The sequence below is a fragment of the Monodelphis domestica genome, chromosome 2 (assembly GCF_027887165.1).
Source record: "Monodelphis domestica isolate mMonDom1 chromosome 2, mMonDom1.pri, whole genome shotgun sequence".
Lineage (NCBI taxonomy): Eukaryota > Metazoa > Chordata > Mammalia > Didelphimorphia > Didelphidae > Monodelphis > Monodelphis domestica.
In genome coordinates this window covers 203,698,008-203,715,779 of record NC_077228.1, presented here as the reverse complement: position 1 = coordinate 203,715,779, position 17,772 = coordinate 203,698,008, and the positions used below count along the sequence as shown (strand labels likewise).

Here is a 17,772-nt window from a genome sequence, read left to right as displayed (position 1 = left end):
CCAAAATTTTGGGGTTGCCTTATTAAGTACCTCAAAGATGTGCCTAGCTATAGGATACGTACCATATCTTAAAAGGGTCTTTCATTGAATTTCTTGTGAGTAGCTACTATGACTGAGTGTCTTTCTATGATAAGTTACACTGTTTGCTGCAACTCTTATTCCATAATGCCAGATTGGCTGTGGTTACATTAATTCTCTCTCTCTTTTAGACTGTTTTGGTGACTCCCAGAAAGGAAGGCCAAGCACACAGTGCTAAGTGAACAAGCTATCAGGATACAACATGAATTCAGATTAATTCAACAGATCAGGCCAAAGAAATATAATCATTGGTTGTATTTTCAATTAGTATAAGTTTTAACCACTCAATAGTGCTTTCTCTAAATCTTTTAAGATTGTAAGTAAACTTTTCTATGTGGGCAAATTATGAAGGCTGATCATAAACCTTATGTGGATTAATCCGATGTGACATGCAGTCATTGCATTGCAAAGTTATTTGACCTAGTCAAAAGTGAACATAAAAGACTATTTTAGTTTTTCATGGCCAAATAAAATCTTCATAATTTACTTTATTAGTTTTCTTTTATCTCTAATGAGCAATAGTTTCAGTAGCTTTCTAGGAAACAGCATAGTTTCAGTCTCATGCAGACAAAAAATAGGAATCTTATTTTCCAACAATTATGGTTACCATTAATATTGCCCCTCTTCCTCCCACCATGCCCTAGGTCTGAAATTTCTTTTGCTCTTCCCATGTTCAGCCCCTGATTTCCTACCTGGGTATACTGGTGCTCAAACACTGGAAGCAAGAACTCTAGGTCCTGAGGCTATGGATGGCCTGCCTAGGGAGTTCCATCCATCTCAGTAGTATGCACTGCAATGTGGGAAATCTGAGTCTAGTTGTGGTGTATTGCATGGAAAAATGGAGTGTGATAGGCTCTAGATCCCTGACTCCTGAGATTTTAGGAGAGGGGAAAGGAGTCTGGACAGGAAACTATAGCAATTGATTACATGCATAGCTTTTAGGAAAAGGGATAAAGGGGTTACCTGAGAGGAGAAAGATACCAGTCTGTCTTGACTGACTCTGAGCATCCCAGAAGGACTAAATAAATAACCTTAGGAATCATGTGATTTGAAATCTCTTCTTCCCAAAACAGTGTAGTTGTTCTACATGTTTGGTGATGTTTCAGATTCCTTCAAGAGAAGTTAAAAATTTTCCATTCTAGAAACAGTCATAAAATCGAAAACCCAAATACTTGGGAGAAGTAACAGCATGCTTTAGCCAAAAGTGAATTGGATTCAGTGATTTTTGAATGTAGGGGCCAACTCTGCCACTCATGCCAGTCAATTAACTTCTCTGAGCTTCATTTACCTAAATAGGAGGTTTAAATATCTGACATCGGATCTTTTTCTGTTTTAATAAAGGGCCAATTGTTAAAAGCAAAGAAAAAATTAGACTTGGAGGGGGAGGGGAAGTAGTATCAGGAAGAAAGGGAAGCTGAAGATATAAAAAGACTGTTTTTATTCTGTTTGCTGAATTAATAGAAACCTTAAGCATATATTTCTGTCCGTTTTGTACCCAGCTTGAGCATGGCTTTAGCCTTAATACTTCTCATCATCATTGTTAGGACACTCACATATCCCAGGCTCTGAGTTGCTTTCTATAGCAATAATCCATTTATTTTCCTAGAGCCCCTTTTATTTTCCCAGGGCTTGGAAGTTTTGTTTTCCAATTGAGACTGCTACTGTTGTTTTCCCAGCAGCCATATAAGAAATTGTTAACTAGCCATAAAGCGAATAAACTGCATAATAGAATAGACTATCTGTTCTGCATACCTGAACTTGTTTTCAGGTAAAATAAGCCAGGAGTGATTATCTGAAGGATCCTTTCCTCTGATTTTCCTATACTTCATTGTCTCTCTTATTCTAGTTTTCTTGGTTTAAGTCAGAATCAAATTGTCAGTAAAGACTCTGCTTAAACAAGAATGTATTCTCCTGAAAATTTTGAAAGCAGAATTCTTGCTTTTCTTCCTGTATCTAGTGTTTGATAGATAATTGTCATATAAGTGCTCAGTAAATGTGTTTTCTTTCCTTTCAATCAACAAACATTTATTAAGCAAAGATAGCTTAACATATTCTTTTTAGTCAGCTAGGTGGCACAATGGATAGAGCACTAGGCCTGGAGTCAGGAAGACTCATCTTCCTGATTTTAAATGTGGCTTCAGTCACTCAATACCTATGTGATCCTGGGAAAGTCACTTGACTCTGTTTGCCTCTGCCTCAATTTCCTCATCTGGCAATTGAACTGGATAAAAATTAACAAACCACTCCAGTATCTTTGCCAAGAATACACCAAATGGGGTCACAGAGAGTCTGGCACAACTGAAAAACAATTGAATAACAACAATCATGTCCCTCTAAAATCTTCAGGCTAAAGTTCCTTCATTTGTTCCTCATCTGGCATGATCTTAAGGCCTTATCTTCCTGATTGTCTTTATTTAGGCACTTTTCCATTTCTCACATCCTTCTTTCCAAACCCCATCTTGGGTGTTTTGGAGAAAAGGGTATGAAACAAAGAGATTGTTGGCAGTAAGGGATCTTTTCCTCCAATTCTCCTGTCCATACCCCTTTTTCTCTCTTGGCTGGACACTGACTCTACCCATATAGAAAGGAATCTTGAATCCCTGCCTAGTTCAAGGTCCTCCTTCCTGCTTCCCCCCATTCCTCCTTACTATAACAGACATAGATGCTCACATTTCTTGGGTAAAGTAGTGATAACCAACTATAATCCTTGTGGTAAGATAGATAGCCATTAGGTCTTTAACACTTGTCTTGCTACTCTACTGTCCAAAGCCACAGGCAGTGCCATCTGACCTCCTGAAGCAACTTAAGGAGTCCTAAACTCTTCATTCCACTCTACTACTGCACCCTAAGAATTTTTATTCTTCCATCTACCTTGAAACTTGAACCATCGTGTATGTTGTTTTCTCACACAATTAGATGATGAGCTTCTTGAAGAAGTGACTGCCACTTTTCTTTTTTGTTTCCCTAATGTTTATCACAGTGTTTGGCATATACATTAAATGCTTAATGGTTTGGGGTGTTTTGTGTTTTTTATTTTTATTATTCATTGTTAGTGTCCTTCCTAAAATATGCAGCCCAGATTAGGGGAATGGAAATCCTCTAGATGTCTGGCCAAGGAAAAGTACAGCAGAACTATCACTTTATAATTCTGTGTATCTTTTAATTTAGTCTGAGATCACATCACACTTGGCACACTGCTCCTTACCATACTGTTAACTCATATTGAGCTTGAAGACCACTCAGAATCTCCAAAGATTTTCTCAGATAAACTTGCTACTTAGAGCCATTCCTTCTCTGGCTTGTATTTGTCAAGTTGACTTTTTAAATCCATGGGTAAGCTTTTATATTTGTTCTTATTTTCATTTTATTTGATTTGGCCAGGTGATCTAACCTGTCAAGATCATTTTAGATCCTGATTATCGTCAATTAATATCCCTCACAGTTTTATAGCATTTGAAAACTGGAAAACTTCCTCCTATCTGCATTTTTTCAAATCATTGATAAAAGTGTTAAATAGCACAGCACCAAACACAGATTGATCCCAAGAGCTCTCTACCAGAGATTTCCTTCAAGGTAACATGGAACCTTTAATGACTATTCCTTAGCACTAAGCCATTCCAATTCTATCTAATCATATCATCATCAGGTTCACTTCTCTCTTAAAAAGGAATAACATGAAAGATTTTGTCAAGTACTTTACTAAAAGCTATGTAATCTATTTATTCTCTTCCTTTATTGGAATATCAGGATATCATTAACTCTTCTTTAAACCTACAGTACCTCTCCTAGTTTTTTATCATTTCAAAAATCACTGATATTGGCTCAACAATCATATCTGCCATTTCTTTTAATATCTATAGTTTTCCAGACCCTACTGAACTGAATTCATCAAGGATAGCTAGGTACTTGCTTTCTGTTTTTCCTTGGGCATCAACTCTAGTAACAAAAGGCCCTTCTAGTATAGAACATTCTTACTATCTTTTATACAGGTCTTTAATTAAAATCTTGTTGATGAGCTCTCCTGCATCCACATTGTTCTCTTTAAATAAGCTCTTCTTTGTGCCTTGAGAACTATTCTCAAGAGTTTCCCATCCTTCCTGGCCTTACTTCTCCTATAGAACCTATTTATGTTTTCTCTGAACCCTTTAAAATCTGTTCTTCCAAAATCTAAGGTTCATGAGAGATAGTGTTGTGCAATGGATAGTATACTGGACCTGGCATCAGACAGACTGGAAGTTCCATGTAGCCATGGAAAAGTTACTTAGTAACTCTGAAGCTTGGTTTCTTCTGTTAGATAGTGATAATACCTTGTAGTACCTATTTGATAAAGGATCTTACGCTATTCAGTTCAGTGAGATAATATATGTTAATGTGTTTTGAAAATTTTATGTAAATGACAGTTATTAAAGTCCACCATTTTTCATAAGCTTTTGATCTCTTCATCTATTTACTTTTTCTATCTAGTTTGTATTGTTGTATTTTCCTCAAAGGAATACAAAGTCTGTTAGGGCAGGAACGATTTAGTTTTTGTCTTACCTTCAGTGCTTGATATATAGTAGACATTTAATTAAGATTGACTTAGAAGAGAATTGCCTTGGGACCCTGGTCCCATTGTATTTCCCAGTGAGTATCTGCCTGTGCTCAGGAAACTTTGGCCCAGAAAGATAAAAAATAATTTTGCCAGCAGTTAGTCACATCGACAAATAGAAGCCAGAATTTTTACCTGTGTTTTAAGGTGTTGAGTAGTATAATAGTAGGGGATGAGGTGCCACATTTGTATCCTGATAAAGACATTTTTTTGTTTGGACAGGATTTTCTCTGACTTTTCTTAGTTTCTAGTTGGTTCCTTGTGTAGCCTATAGAGCCCTCAGTCATGTCTGTTAGTGGTTGATGAGGATCTCCATCTTCTGTTAGAGGAGGATTAAATCTAGCCGTAGAAATTAATCTGAACTCCTACAGTCATGATTGAAAACTAACATGTTATTTGTTTTAGAAGTTCCTTCCATTTCACAGTGGGTTCATAAAGTCTAGAGATAACCTGTTGATTTGTGAGAAATAATGTTCAGAAGAGAAATAGTCTTGTGTTCACTTTCTCTTTTGGCCAGTAATATATGGTATAGTTTAGTGCATTTTAGTAATAAGGTGCCTTAAAAATATTTTTTATGTATAAACTTTAGAAATATTTTAGAAGTATATAAGATAATGTTACTTTGGGGATATTTAAAAGTACTGATAACAGTTGTAAGGAATAAGTTATGTTACAGCCTGTATTCTTAAATTGAATCTTTATGAATGATAGCAAAATAAGTTAGTCCTTCCTGGCAGATTGCTATGGTTTGAAGCCACATCAATTATTTTTGTCACCTCTCCAAAGCACTTACTTTTTTTTTCTGAGCAGATAAGTTGGCCTCCTCTGACCTGGGTTCAGTTCTACCAAATAATTTCAATTCCATTAATTAGGAGAATAGAAATAATAGAAATGCATGTTTACAATTTTCATTATGAAACTATTCTGGGTGATCTTATGGAGAGAAGCTAGAAGCAGCCATTGGAAAACCCCACTGACTGTAAGAACTTTATACCTTGATGGAATTGAGGCTCTTTTTATTGCCAATCATGGTGTCTATGTATCTAAGGTCCTAACCTTTGCCATTTCACCCCTTCTGGTCTTATTCCTGAAAGAGTTAGAAATGTATATGCTTTCTATTTAGTTTTCTTTACAAATGAAACTTCTCTGCTAACTAGAGAGAATAAGAACTGGATGACACTTTTTCATTGTAGGACATTTGTTTTCCTAAGACTGTATTGAACTTTTGGGGGGAAACATTAGGTCCTTAAAATCCAAGCTGAAGCTAAGGTTGGTGTTTTGCAAATAATAGACCCTGAAAATAAGGGTGGGATCAGAGGACTTTTCAAGCAGATCTGTGTTTAAACCATCCTAGAAAAATCTATTTGCTTTTTAAATACCCGTGAAGATTACTCATCCACCCCCACACTGACATTTTCTTGAGAATAAAATAGTTTCTGGTCCTGTTTCTCCTTTTTCCTCTTGTCTTTAGAACATCCACATCTTCAAGTTAATGTTGAGCTTTATGTTGGAGTAGAGGAGAGAAAACCTTGGGTTTAAGAAAATCTTTACACAGGCTTTAATGGAATTAGAGTGAAACTATTCCCTCCAATTTGACATTTGAGGCCTCAGCTCTCATTTTTAGCCATGGGAAACTTGGGCTCCTGTGTAAGTTGTGGAAGTAGAATGGCAACTTAAGCCGCATCTTTTACAGAACCATCTAACTTCCCTGGGAGGGACTGCAACTTACATTTTTTTAAAAAATCAATTATTCACAACTAAATGGAGAGGATTTAGATACAAAATTCTCAGAATTTTGTGCCCATAGCTTTATTTATCTAGGAGAGAGCTCCTAGGAGGGCGTTGCTGATTTAGGAACTACCCATACATAAAATTCAGAAAATTGGTCAAATGAAGAAGCTAAATATCTCTGCTACTGTTTACTCTGTCACAGTAGTACTCACACTCACCTGAGTAATAAAATCCAATTAGACTGGTCTTTAAATTTGAAAAATGTTTTAAAATTTATATCCCAAACATCTGCTTCTAAAATTGATTGCCTCTTTTTGAGGCTATGCTCATTTAAAAGTGGAAGCCTCAAAAGATTTCCAGTATTAACCCTATGATAACCATAGCACAAAATGTTGTTAGCTTCTGTGGCATAGCTTATAGTGCTGAGTATGTTTCTGTCCCTCACTTTCAAACTTGTTCCCCTCTCTTTCCTCCCCACTCCCACCCCCTTCAAATTTGGTTTCATAATCAGACTTTTCCTGACTAAGCACAATATATTTAGCACTCCATAGATATGGTTCCAACAGATAGGCAGTCTAATGGAGCACATGTAGGAGAGGGACCTAGGAAAATGGAACCCTCAGAGAGTGATCATTAGTAGCATTTTATGACTTCTTTCTTAAATGCTATATAATTGGGAAATGCTTTCCCAAAAAGGAAAAATGTGAAAGGTGGTGAAGGAGATGACTGAGCAGAGAAACTATTTTCAGCTATATGTGATCCAAAAGGAAAATGCCAGATGAAGAGTAATAGGTCCCATTAAAATTTGGGACTAGAGAGCCAATTGTGTGTCTAGAGAGGAGAAAAAGCAAAAATTGAGTTTGGGGGTTTCAAACAGGCACAAAAACATTCTGCTGCTCCCACCCTATTGCTTTGTTTCAATACTTTTAAAGGGAGGAAATTATCATTTGTCTTCATTGAAAACAGTTGGTTATACCTATAACTATTACCTTAAAATGGATTAAAAAGCTCAAAATCTTGTCAGTCAGCTTGTGAAATTATTTTCCCAATGTTTATGACTTGAACTTTTACTACAAAGGTAATTTCAAAAAATAAAAGAAAGAAAAATGGCTGACCACTTGAGGCAGCAAAGTGCATTCTTAATTTTCTATGGAAAAAGGCACAGCTAGTCTCATTACTCAGGGTGGGATTTTTAGTCAGTGTTTTGTGTGTGTGCATGTGTTGGGTGTGCATGTTGTTTAGGTGCTTGGTCTTACCCTCACCCCCACTGTATTAGAGATGATGGGTCCATCCTTCTGTGTTCACTATAATAGCTTACAGATTCACTGAGAGAGCCTGTGTAGTAATGCTTGCTTTTATTTTTTTCTCTTCCACTCTTGTTTTATTTTTTCCTTTTTTTTCTTTGTGATGTGACATTTTCAGCTGATGTATTGAAAGCAAATCCTTCTAATTTGGGAGCCCAGATCACAAGAGTGAGTTTTTCTACTAGTGTCTTTAGCTGTATATCTTTTTTGTGTGTCTTTTCCACTCTTTCCCCCCTTCCTTCCCAACTCAGTAACAACTCAATCACATTTCATCAATATTAGGTAAGAGAATTCCTCTGTCTGTCAAACTTCATCTTTTTCACAAAGCAATGTCCACTTTATATTGGGTCAAACTCCCTTCTCCAATGTTGTTGTAAGACTGATATGTTTGTTAATTTTTGGTTTTTCCTATTATCTAGCATATTGAAAATATCTGGGTTCTGTCCCCTTTGAATATTGATGATGATGATGTGTCATGGCACCATTTAAAAATAGTTTCAGAAAATTACACAATAATCTCCTGGAAACAAGCTTCCCCCGATCTAGCAAGTCCCTATATTTGAAATAATGTGACCATTGACAAACTCCTTTGACTTATCTCTGTCCCCCACCCACCTCCCTGCCCCCTGGAGCTTCCTCTCAGGGCCTTCTAAGAATGAAATACCATATAAATTGCTGTCTTTTTTCAGCAGACTGACTGAGAGAAAGTGGTCAGGCTGGCTAGCTGTGTTCATGCTAGTACTGGGAAGACCTCTCCTGAGATTCCACTAATTGAACAAGGAAAAGTCCGTTCAAACTAGAAAGATGGGGCAGCACTTTCTTATATTAAAGTGAATTGTACTTTGTCCTCATGAGCTCTATCTCAGAAACTTGTTCCCCATGTAATCTGTACATTGCTTTTCAAGATCTTGTACCTGGGTAATTTTCTGCACTAGCTAATCCCTTTCTGTTCTCTTTGGCCTTTGTTATTAAGACTTCTGTTATGCTCTGTTTGTCAAATACTTCTATATCCTAAAAGAGCAGACAATTAAACAGTCCCTTTACTTTCAATGTTCTGAGATTTGCTTGTTGCTTTTAAAATCAACATTTTATTGTGCAATACTGTAAATAACTGCCCTGATTATAAATGCAGATACATCAATGGCACTGCCAAAATTGATCAACCATTGTTTACAATGACCTTCGGAAAGTATTGGAATGTGTTCTTGGGGATCAAGAGACTCTCAGCCTTAGCTCAATAACCATTGGTTGGGGGTGGAGTTTCTGGAATCCCAGCATCTCATTTCCCAGGCTCTTCTAATCCTCTCTGCCCACTCTTTCCTTGCTTTCTGTCACCACAGAGATTGAAAGATCTCAAGCAGAGAGAGTTTGCTCGGAATGTCTCCTCAAGATCTCGGAAAGATGAGAAGAAGCAGGAAAAAGCTCTGCGACGGCTACATGAATTGGCAGAGCAGAGAAAGCAAGCCGAATGGTGAGCTTCTCTCCCAGAGAGCTTATGTCCTAAGCATATTCTTTCCCTTCTCCCTCCATAACCCTCAGAAATGAGGCAGAAATGACTTGTCTTCATTTTATTGATAGAGAAATGGGGGAGCGGGAAGCATTTTTCACATGTATTTTGTACTAAGTGTATAGGATTATTAAAGAGGGAGGGGTTATGAAAGAAATAGGAAATGCAATTTCAACTCTTGAAATGAACTCCTCATGAATCAGTAGTCCAAATTGTGTCTACTCTCTTAACCTCCTTGAGTATTTCTTCCTTTTTTTAATCCTTACCTTCCATCAATACTGTGTATTAGTTCCAAGGCAGAAGAGCAATAAGGGCTAGGCAATAGGGGTTAAGTGACTTGCCCAGGTCACACAGCTAGTAAGTGTCAGAGGCCAAAATTGAACCTAGGACCTCCTGTCTCTGGGCCTGGCTCTTCATCTACTGAGCTACTCAGCTGACCCCTTCCTTGAGTATTTTCTTGATGTATACATCTTAGATCCTGAAGGAATTTTAGAGATCTTGAAATAATATTCAGCTAAATTGCCTTTAAGACCAGACCAATCCTTACTCAATTTTCTTGTGACTTTTTATGGAGCCACAGACATTCTTTGTTCCAGGGAGTGTTACTAGGGTTCTTACCCAAAATCCATCACAATCAGCTGATTCCAACTGCTGGGTTGTGTTTTTTGTCTGTTCGTTTTCTTGAAAGCATTATGCTAGCCACCTTTGTTGATCTAAATTGTTTTCCAGTTTTTGTTTTTCTTAATGAAGTTCAGAACTTTTCACAAGGAAGATAATGATTACTCATCTTTTGGACATTCATTAGTGGTGAGGGTCCCCAAATTGAAATACCCTTTTTCAGCATTATAGAGAATCAATAATCATAGAGGAGACCATCTGAATGGTGTGTGAACGAAATTGGGGGACCTTGATCACAAGGACAGAATCTAAGCTCTGGTGTCCCCTAGGGTCAGCAGGGAAAGCCAGCAATTAAGGTGGGGGACAACAAGGCAGAACAAGATGTCTGAAAGTGAGCAGTCTGAGGAAGGTTTGAAAAACCCTGGTGGGAACACAGTTCTCTCTTCTGGACTCTTGTAATAGAGATAAGATAGCCATGCTTCTGCTATGGTAAAAATATATAGATCCTAGCCAGCTAAATGGAAACTTGATCCTGAATTAGGTTAATCTTTCCTTCCTTAAGGGAAATATCTCTCTGTCTGTCTCTCTCTCTCTCTGTCTCTCTCCCTCTCCCTTTCCCTCCCTCCCCCCCTTGACCTCAGAGGGCCAATATCCTTAGTGACACAGGTATAGATACTATATAGATTTTTTTTAAATTTTTTTTAGTTTGAAGGAGCAAGAAGAAATAAGATGGAGTTCCTCTTCTGAGATTTCCAACCACCACTTTGCCAAATAAAATGAGGATTAATGGGTACCCTTTAATAAAATTTGCAAAACCATTGACAACCTACCACAGATCAGAATGATATTAATATTACATGAGAAAAAGATCAGGAGCAGAAGAGTATAACTGAAAATATATATTTTGCACTGAGGGTCAGGGGTAGAGAAAAGGTTAGTGGCATGAGATTTTCCCAGACTCTTTTGGGGAAGTTCTTACACTATAACAACAAACCAAGTAGAATATATTATATTAGGTACATAATGCTCTTTTTACCAGTGGACAAGCAAAGTCCAGTGAAGGGGGAGGAATGAAAGCCAGAGCTGTAGATAAGTAGTTTGTGAAACTTGTGAAGTATGTTCTAATAACTCATCTTTCCTTTTTCCAAATCATTGGGCAGTGCCCTTGGAAGTGGCCCTATGTTCAGACCAACCACAGTTGCTGTAGATGAAGAAGGAGAAGATGACAAGGATGAGTCAACTACCAGTGGCAGCTTGGGAACCTCTGCTTCTTCTGGCCTAAGCAATGAATTTATCACAGACAAAGGAGGCCCATTTACTTCTGTATTACCCAGTGGCACTACTGGTCTTGGACAAGCTCCTGTTTTGGCCCCCCCAGCTATCAGTTTTGGCATCAAGAATAATTTGGGGACTCCCTTGCAAAAGTTAGGGGTCTCCTTTTCTTTTGCCAAAAAAGCCCCAGTCAAACTTGAATCAATAGCATCTGTCTTCAAGGACCATGCAGAGGAAGGTAGCTCAGAAGACAGCACAAAATCTGATGAGAAGGGCTCTGACCCAGGAGCATTACAGAAAGTGGGTGAGTCTGATAGCAGCAATAATCCTGAAGGCAAAAAAGAAGATGAAGATGCACATGAAAAAGATGGTGGGTCACTTGCCTCGACACTATCCAAGCTTAAAAAAATGAAACGAGAAGATGGCACTGGAGCTGCAGAACCTGAATATTACCACTATATCCCCCCAGCTCATTGCAAAGTGAAGCCCAACTTCCCCTTCCTTCTCTTCATGCGAGCCAGTGAGCAAATGGAAGGGGATCATAGCACACACCCAAAGAATAACCCTGAAAGCAAAAAAAACAATTCTCCCAAGCTTAAGAGCTGCAGCAAGCCAGCAGTAAACCAAGGAGCAGAAAAGATGGTGAATGAAGCCCTGGTACAACAGAAGGACATAAATGTGATTGAGTCTACAGAGCCTAAAAGCAAGGCTGAAGCAAAGGAGGCCCAAATGGATGCAAGTGACCAGAGTAGAAATAGTCAGCAGCTTGCAGAAAATCAAATCCCTGAATCCAGTCCTTTTAAAGAAGCTGCCCAGAATACTCCAGCAAGGAAAGAGGGCCCAGAGGGACCTAAACATCCTACTGGTCCCTTCTTCCCAGTTTTGAGCAAAGATGAAAGCACTGCCCTCCAGTGGCCATCAGAACTGTTGATTTTTACCAAGACAGCGCCCTCCATTTCATACAGCTGTAACCCTCTATACTTTGATTTTAAGTTGTCAAGAAATAAAGATGCCAGAGCAAAAGGGATAGAAAAACCAAAGGATCCAGGAGGACCCTTGAAGGAACATTTCCAGGGTTCTGATCCGGGGGATATAAAGAACAAGGAAGCGGGGAATGTAAGTCATAGTTCAGGGGAAAAAACAGATGCTATGCCCTCAGGATCAGCCTGTAGCAGCCTTCACAGGCAGGATCCTGGGGAGAGCCATGGGGAAGATGTGGAGGACAAAGGCAAGAGCCTCCTTAGCAGGAAAGAGCGAGCTGCCAAGTCACACCGACACAAGAAGAAGAAGAAGCACAAAAAGTCCAGCAAACATAAGCGAAAACACAAAGATGATCCAGAAGACAAGGTCTCTAAAACTGAGTCTGGGGAGAAGTCCAAGAAGCGCAAGAAAAGAAAACGGAAGAAAAATAAGTCGTCAGCCCCCACAGACTCAGAGCGGGGACCTAAACCAGAGCCCCCAGGGAGTGGAAGCCCTGCACCCCCCAGGAGACGGCGGCGCACACAGGAGGATTCCCAGAGGAGAGCACTTCCAGCTGATGAGGGGAATAGTAGCAAAAAGGAGGAGGGGGGAGGGAGCAGCAGCAGTGCCCAGGACCATGGTGGCAAGAAACACCGAGCTGATCCACCTCCATCTGCCTGCCAGCGAAGAGCAGGTGCTAAGCGAAGGAGTAGCCAGCCCAGCAGTGGAGATGAGGAGAGTGATGCCACTTCCTCACGCAGGCAGCACCAGAAATCTCCATCCCAGGACAGTGAGGATGATGACGAAGATTCTGGCAGTGAACACTCCCGGAGCTGTTCTCGGTCTGGCCGGCACCATTCTTCCCATCGCTCATCTCGGCGATCCTATTCAAGCAGCTCTGATGCTTCTACAGACCAGAGCTGCTACAGCCGGCAGCGTAGTTACTCTGATGACAGCTATAGTGACTACAGTGACCGGTCACGAAGGCATTCAAAGCGATCACATGACTCAGAGGATGACTCAGATTATGCCAGCTCAAAACATCGGTCCAAGCGGCACAAATACTCATCTTCAGAAGATGACTATAGCCTCAGTTGTAGCCAGTCACGAAGTCGTTCACGGAGCCATACCAGAGAGCGATCAAGGTCCAGGAGCAGGGGTCGGAGCCGGAGCCGGAGCAGCAGTTGTAGTCGAAGCCGGAGCAAACGAAGAAGCCGGAGTACAACAGCCCACAGCTGGCAGAGGAGTCGGAGCTATAGTCGCGACCGTAGCCGTAGCACTCGAAGCCCCTCCCAGAGATCAGATTCTAGAAAAGGCTCGAGAGGTCATGAGAGCCCTGAAGAAAGACGATCAGGTCGCCGGGATTTTATCCGTTCCAAAATCTATCGCTCCCAGTCCCCACACTATTACCGGTCAGGTCGAGCTGAGGGACCTGGAAAGAAAGATGGCAGAGGGGATGACAGTAAAGGGTCAGAGCCACCTTCCCAAAATAGCAGTGTCCCAACAAGGGTATCTGATGGTGACTGCAGCCCAGAGGATAAGAACTCAGTCACTGCTAAGCTGCTATTAGAGAAGATTCAGTCAAGGAAGGTTGAAAGAAAACCAAGTATAAGTGAAGAGGTACTAGTTATCCCAAACAAGGTAGGGCTCAAATTGAAGGATCCCCCACAAGGTTACTTTGGGCCTAAGCTCCCACCCTCCCTTGGTAGTAAGTCAGTACTCCCATTGATAGGAAAGCTTCCTGCCACTCGCAAGCCAAACACCAAAAAATGTGAAGAATCTGGCTTGGAGCGGGGTGATGAGCAAGAACAGTCAGAGACAGAGGAGGGGCCCCTGGGCATCATTGAGGCCACATTTGGACACCAGTGCCCTTCGGAGGACACAGCAAGGCCCACATCAGACCCACTTCCCGAAGAGCCAAAGCCTGAAGAAGGCACTGCCGAACACTCCACAGCCCCTTTGAATACCCCAGCACTCCCTAACTGCTATCCTGGGGATTCCACCATGCCCCACAACTACCTCCCTGAGCCCAGTGATGGGGATGCCCTGGAGCATCTAGAAGGGACTACTCAACCAGTGCCCGGTGAATCTAGTGCCCTCCCTTTAGTCCCAGATATGGAACACTTCCCCAGCTATGCACCTCCAAGTGGGGAACCCAGCGTCGAGTCCCCTGATGGGGCTGATGATGCCTCACTGGCCCCCCTAGAGAGTCAGCCCATCACTTTCACCCCGGAAGAGATGGAGAAGTACAGCAAACTCCAGCAAGCAGCCCAGCAGCATATCCAGCAACAGCTCCTAGCCAAGCAAGTGAAGGCATTCCCAGCCTCAGCAGCACTGGCCCCTGCAACACCTGCTCTCCAGCCCATCCATATCCAGCAGCCTGCCACAGCCTCAGCCACTTCCATCACCACAGTGCAGCATGCCATACTGCAACACCATGCTGCTGCTGCCGCTGCAGCCATAGGCATCCATCCTCATCCCCATCCTCAGCCCCTTGCCCAGGTGCACCATATTCCCCAGCCACATCTGACCCCCATCTCCTTGTCCCACCTTACTCACTCAATTATCCCTGGCCACCCTGCCACCTTTCTTGCCAGCCATCCTATCCACATCATTCCTGCTTCTGCCATCCACCCGGGGCCTTTTACCTTTCACCCAGTCCCCCATGCAGCTCTCTATCCTACACTTTTAGCCCCTCGCCCTGCTGCCGCAGCTGCCACTGCTCTCCACCTCCACCCACTACTACACCCCATTTTCTCAGGTCAGGACCTGCAGCATCCACCCAGCCATGGAACATGAGTTGGATGCAGAGGGGGAGGGACAAGTGGGGAGAGGAGATATGATGACACCTAAACCTCCCACAGAGAAGGGGCTGAGCCATTGGAAACAGTAAGTGAAAGTTGAGGTGGGGAATTTGACAGCCAAAGAAATGTCTTGGCTTACAGGAATGGTTTGGGATATGAAGTTTGCATTGGGCTTAATATCAGGGATTTTTTTTCTTCCCCCTTCCCCTCTCTCCCCTCCCATTCCCACCACTCCCATCCTTCGTTATGTTTTCAACACAGAGAACATCTCCAAGTATTGTCCCACTTCATTTGCAGCAGCATTTCCTTAATGAAAACTTTAACCTTTCCCCACCCCACCATTCCCTTCCTGGTCTTTGCCCCTCTTCCTCTCTAGTAAATTTACAACTAGCATTTCCTCCTCTCTAGCCAGTGGGTCATCAACTAGAGCACTTGCAGTGGGCCCAGCTACTCCAGTCTCTTGTCAACAGTGCCAGCAGGCAAGCTGAATTTTCCCAAGGGGGCAGTGGTGACATCTGATTGAAAAGCATCACTGCCTTGGGTTGGGTTCCTTGGTGATATTTCCCTTGGTGACCTGACGTCCCATTTGTGAGGTGGAGAGGAGGTATCTGACCTAGACACCAAATCTGTAGTTAGATCCACTTCTTGCCCAAACAGAAAATCATTCCTCACTGCCCCTCACTCTAAAAGAGGTATTTACATAGCCCTGAAAAGAAGATCCTGTCATGGGGTGTTGTAGAACATGGGGTCCCCCATATGCTTCCACAGAGAGGAGCTTAAGTGTCTAAAGGGTATTCTTTCTTCTGTCATGTTGATGTTTCCCTCTTAATTTATAGGAATTTTTTTAATGTAAAGAATTGCACTGAACTCTGTAAACATAAATGCTGCTTTTTGTAGCTCATAAAAAAAGAAAAAAGGTTCCATATTTGTAGTATACTGCAATAATATTTTTTACAGCCAACTCTTAAGTGATCCTTGTTCTGGTGGCTTTGTGTAAATATGTTTGCTGTAGTTTAATTCAAACTTTTAAAAGTTGCAAAATGAGAACAAAAAATAAAAACAAATTTGTTTTCTGCTAGATGCAAAATGACTAAGCATGTATATTTTATCAAGCTCATGTATTTTTGAAGTTATGTACTATAAAATGTAAAAAAAAAAGGCAAAAGGGGAAAATCATTTAGCGCTTTTTTGTTTTGTTTGTGTTTTTTGCTGAGAAGAAATGTTGAGTAGTTGCAGTAAAACGTGCCCTCAACACTGGGACTCCTAAGAGCTAATGGATGGCAGCCAGTGGGAAGTGTCAGGGAGAAATTCATCTACAAGGGATGCCAAATGACATACTTGGCTGTCATGTTCCAAAGGGGCAGGCCCCTAAGGCAGGTAGAGTGGGGAAGGTGAAAAACTAGGAATTTCATTATCTGGATGAAGTATAATTCAGAGAAATTATTTCATTCCAATTCCAATCCCAAAAGCTTTCCTAGTACTTCAGTCCCTCTGACCTTTTTTTTTTTTAACTGTGCCTTTTGGCTTCTAAACTGAAGGAGAAAGATGGAGAAGGGACAATTTTTCTTTCCCTTTTGAGAGGTGAGCATATTTCTGTATTCTTTCTTTATTCTGATTGACTAAAGGAGTTACTAGTCCTGCTTCTCATATAAAATGAGATCCTTTTCCTTTTAACACTGACCAGATAAGTATTTATATTTACCTCAGTACCCTTTTCCCACCTCTTGCCTAAGCTTTCACCTTGATGTAATACACTGGCCTGAGCTGGTGCTGAGGCTTTAGCTTTTCTGCTTACTCTTTATTTCTAATAAAATTGGTGGCTTTTCCCCAACCCCGATAACCTTTATGGCCAGAATTGTGCAAACCATACAGGATGGTCACTTGAAAAAGGTGAAAAATTAGTAGTCTGGGCCAAGAGTATGCCTGCTGCTTTTTACCATCCCCTTGATCACCACTCTTCTACCCCTCAAAAGAAAAAAAAAGACAAAGGCATTTTGAGTGAACAGAATAAGTTCTAAGTAAACCCAAATCTTTGAGCCCTTGTCCTGATCTGTGCTCCTCATCCAAATAACAAACATTGCTTTTTAAATTAATAGCACTGGAAAAATTAAATCATCTGTTTTACGTGAAGGGACTTATTTTTTCTTTATTTTAAGTTTATGTAAATAAGTGGTATAAATGATACAGTATTAACATTTTGATGCTGCTCGCCATTAGCTTGTAGATGGAGCCCATGGATTCTAGCAGCCTTGCTGCTTTCGTGGGGGCAGTTTTTCTTAAACTCCCAGAATAGTGATTAAAAAAAAAAGGCAAAAGAAAAAACTATCCTACTTACAAGCATAACAGACTGTATTTAACTTTATCACATAATTTAGATATATATATATATGCTGTAAAATGAGGGGAGAGAAAACTTTCTAATAAACCAATGATTTGTGGAAACAGCATATTCTGTCATGATTCAGCCCCTTTCACTTAGGATGGGGGAAATGGATTTGTGGGTTTAGGGAGGGCATCTTTATGTCCACCTTAAGGCTGACATGGTATAAAGTCAATTCAAAACAAATTTTGGTGTGGACTTGGATTTGAACCAGTTCAGAACCTTTGGAAGAGGAGGATGGGGACAGCCCTAGAACTTCCTTGGTGGTCATGGGTGCAGAACACTGTTCCTCTCTTTCCTGATGAATACTCAGAAGTAAATTATCTCATTGATTTTTTTTAATGGTCACAGAATAATGGTTTTAAGGTTCCATAACACTTTCCCTTCACAATGAACTCTGTTCTGGGTTTTTCTTTTGAAAATCTTTACTTTGAAGCATTACGGGGATACAGAGCCACTGATGAGCAAAAATACATGAGAAAAACACCCTAATTGGTACTAAGCAAATAAAAGACCAGTGAGAAATCAGA

The 17,772-nt window shown here is 40.8% G+C and overlaps 1 protein-coding gene across 15 annotated transcripts in view; it reads left to right on the top strand.

The window, feature by feature from the left end:
• GPATCH8 (G-patch domain containing 8) overlaps window positions 1-17,772 on the top strand; it is a 111,911-nt gene extending 94,139 nt beyond the window's left edge. For all 15 annotated transcript variants that reach the window (XM_007482438.3, XM_056816947.1, XM_056816953.1 and 12 more), the window contains 2 exons: window positions 9,042-9,172; window positions 10,987-17,772. In XM_007482438.3, the coding sequence (XP_007482500.1) occupies window positions 9,042-9,172; window positions 10,987-14,857 (4,002 nt within the window). In that variant the 3' untranslated portion in view covers window positions 14,858-17,772. The remainder of the gene's footprint in view (window positions 1-9,041; window positions 9,173-10,986) is intronic.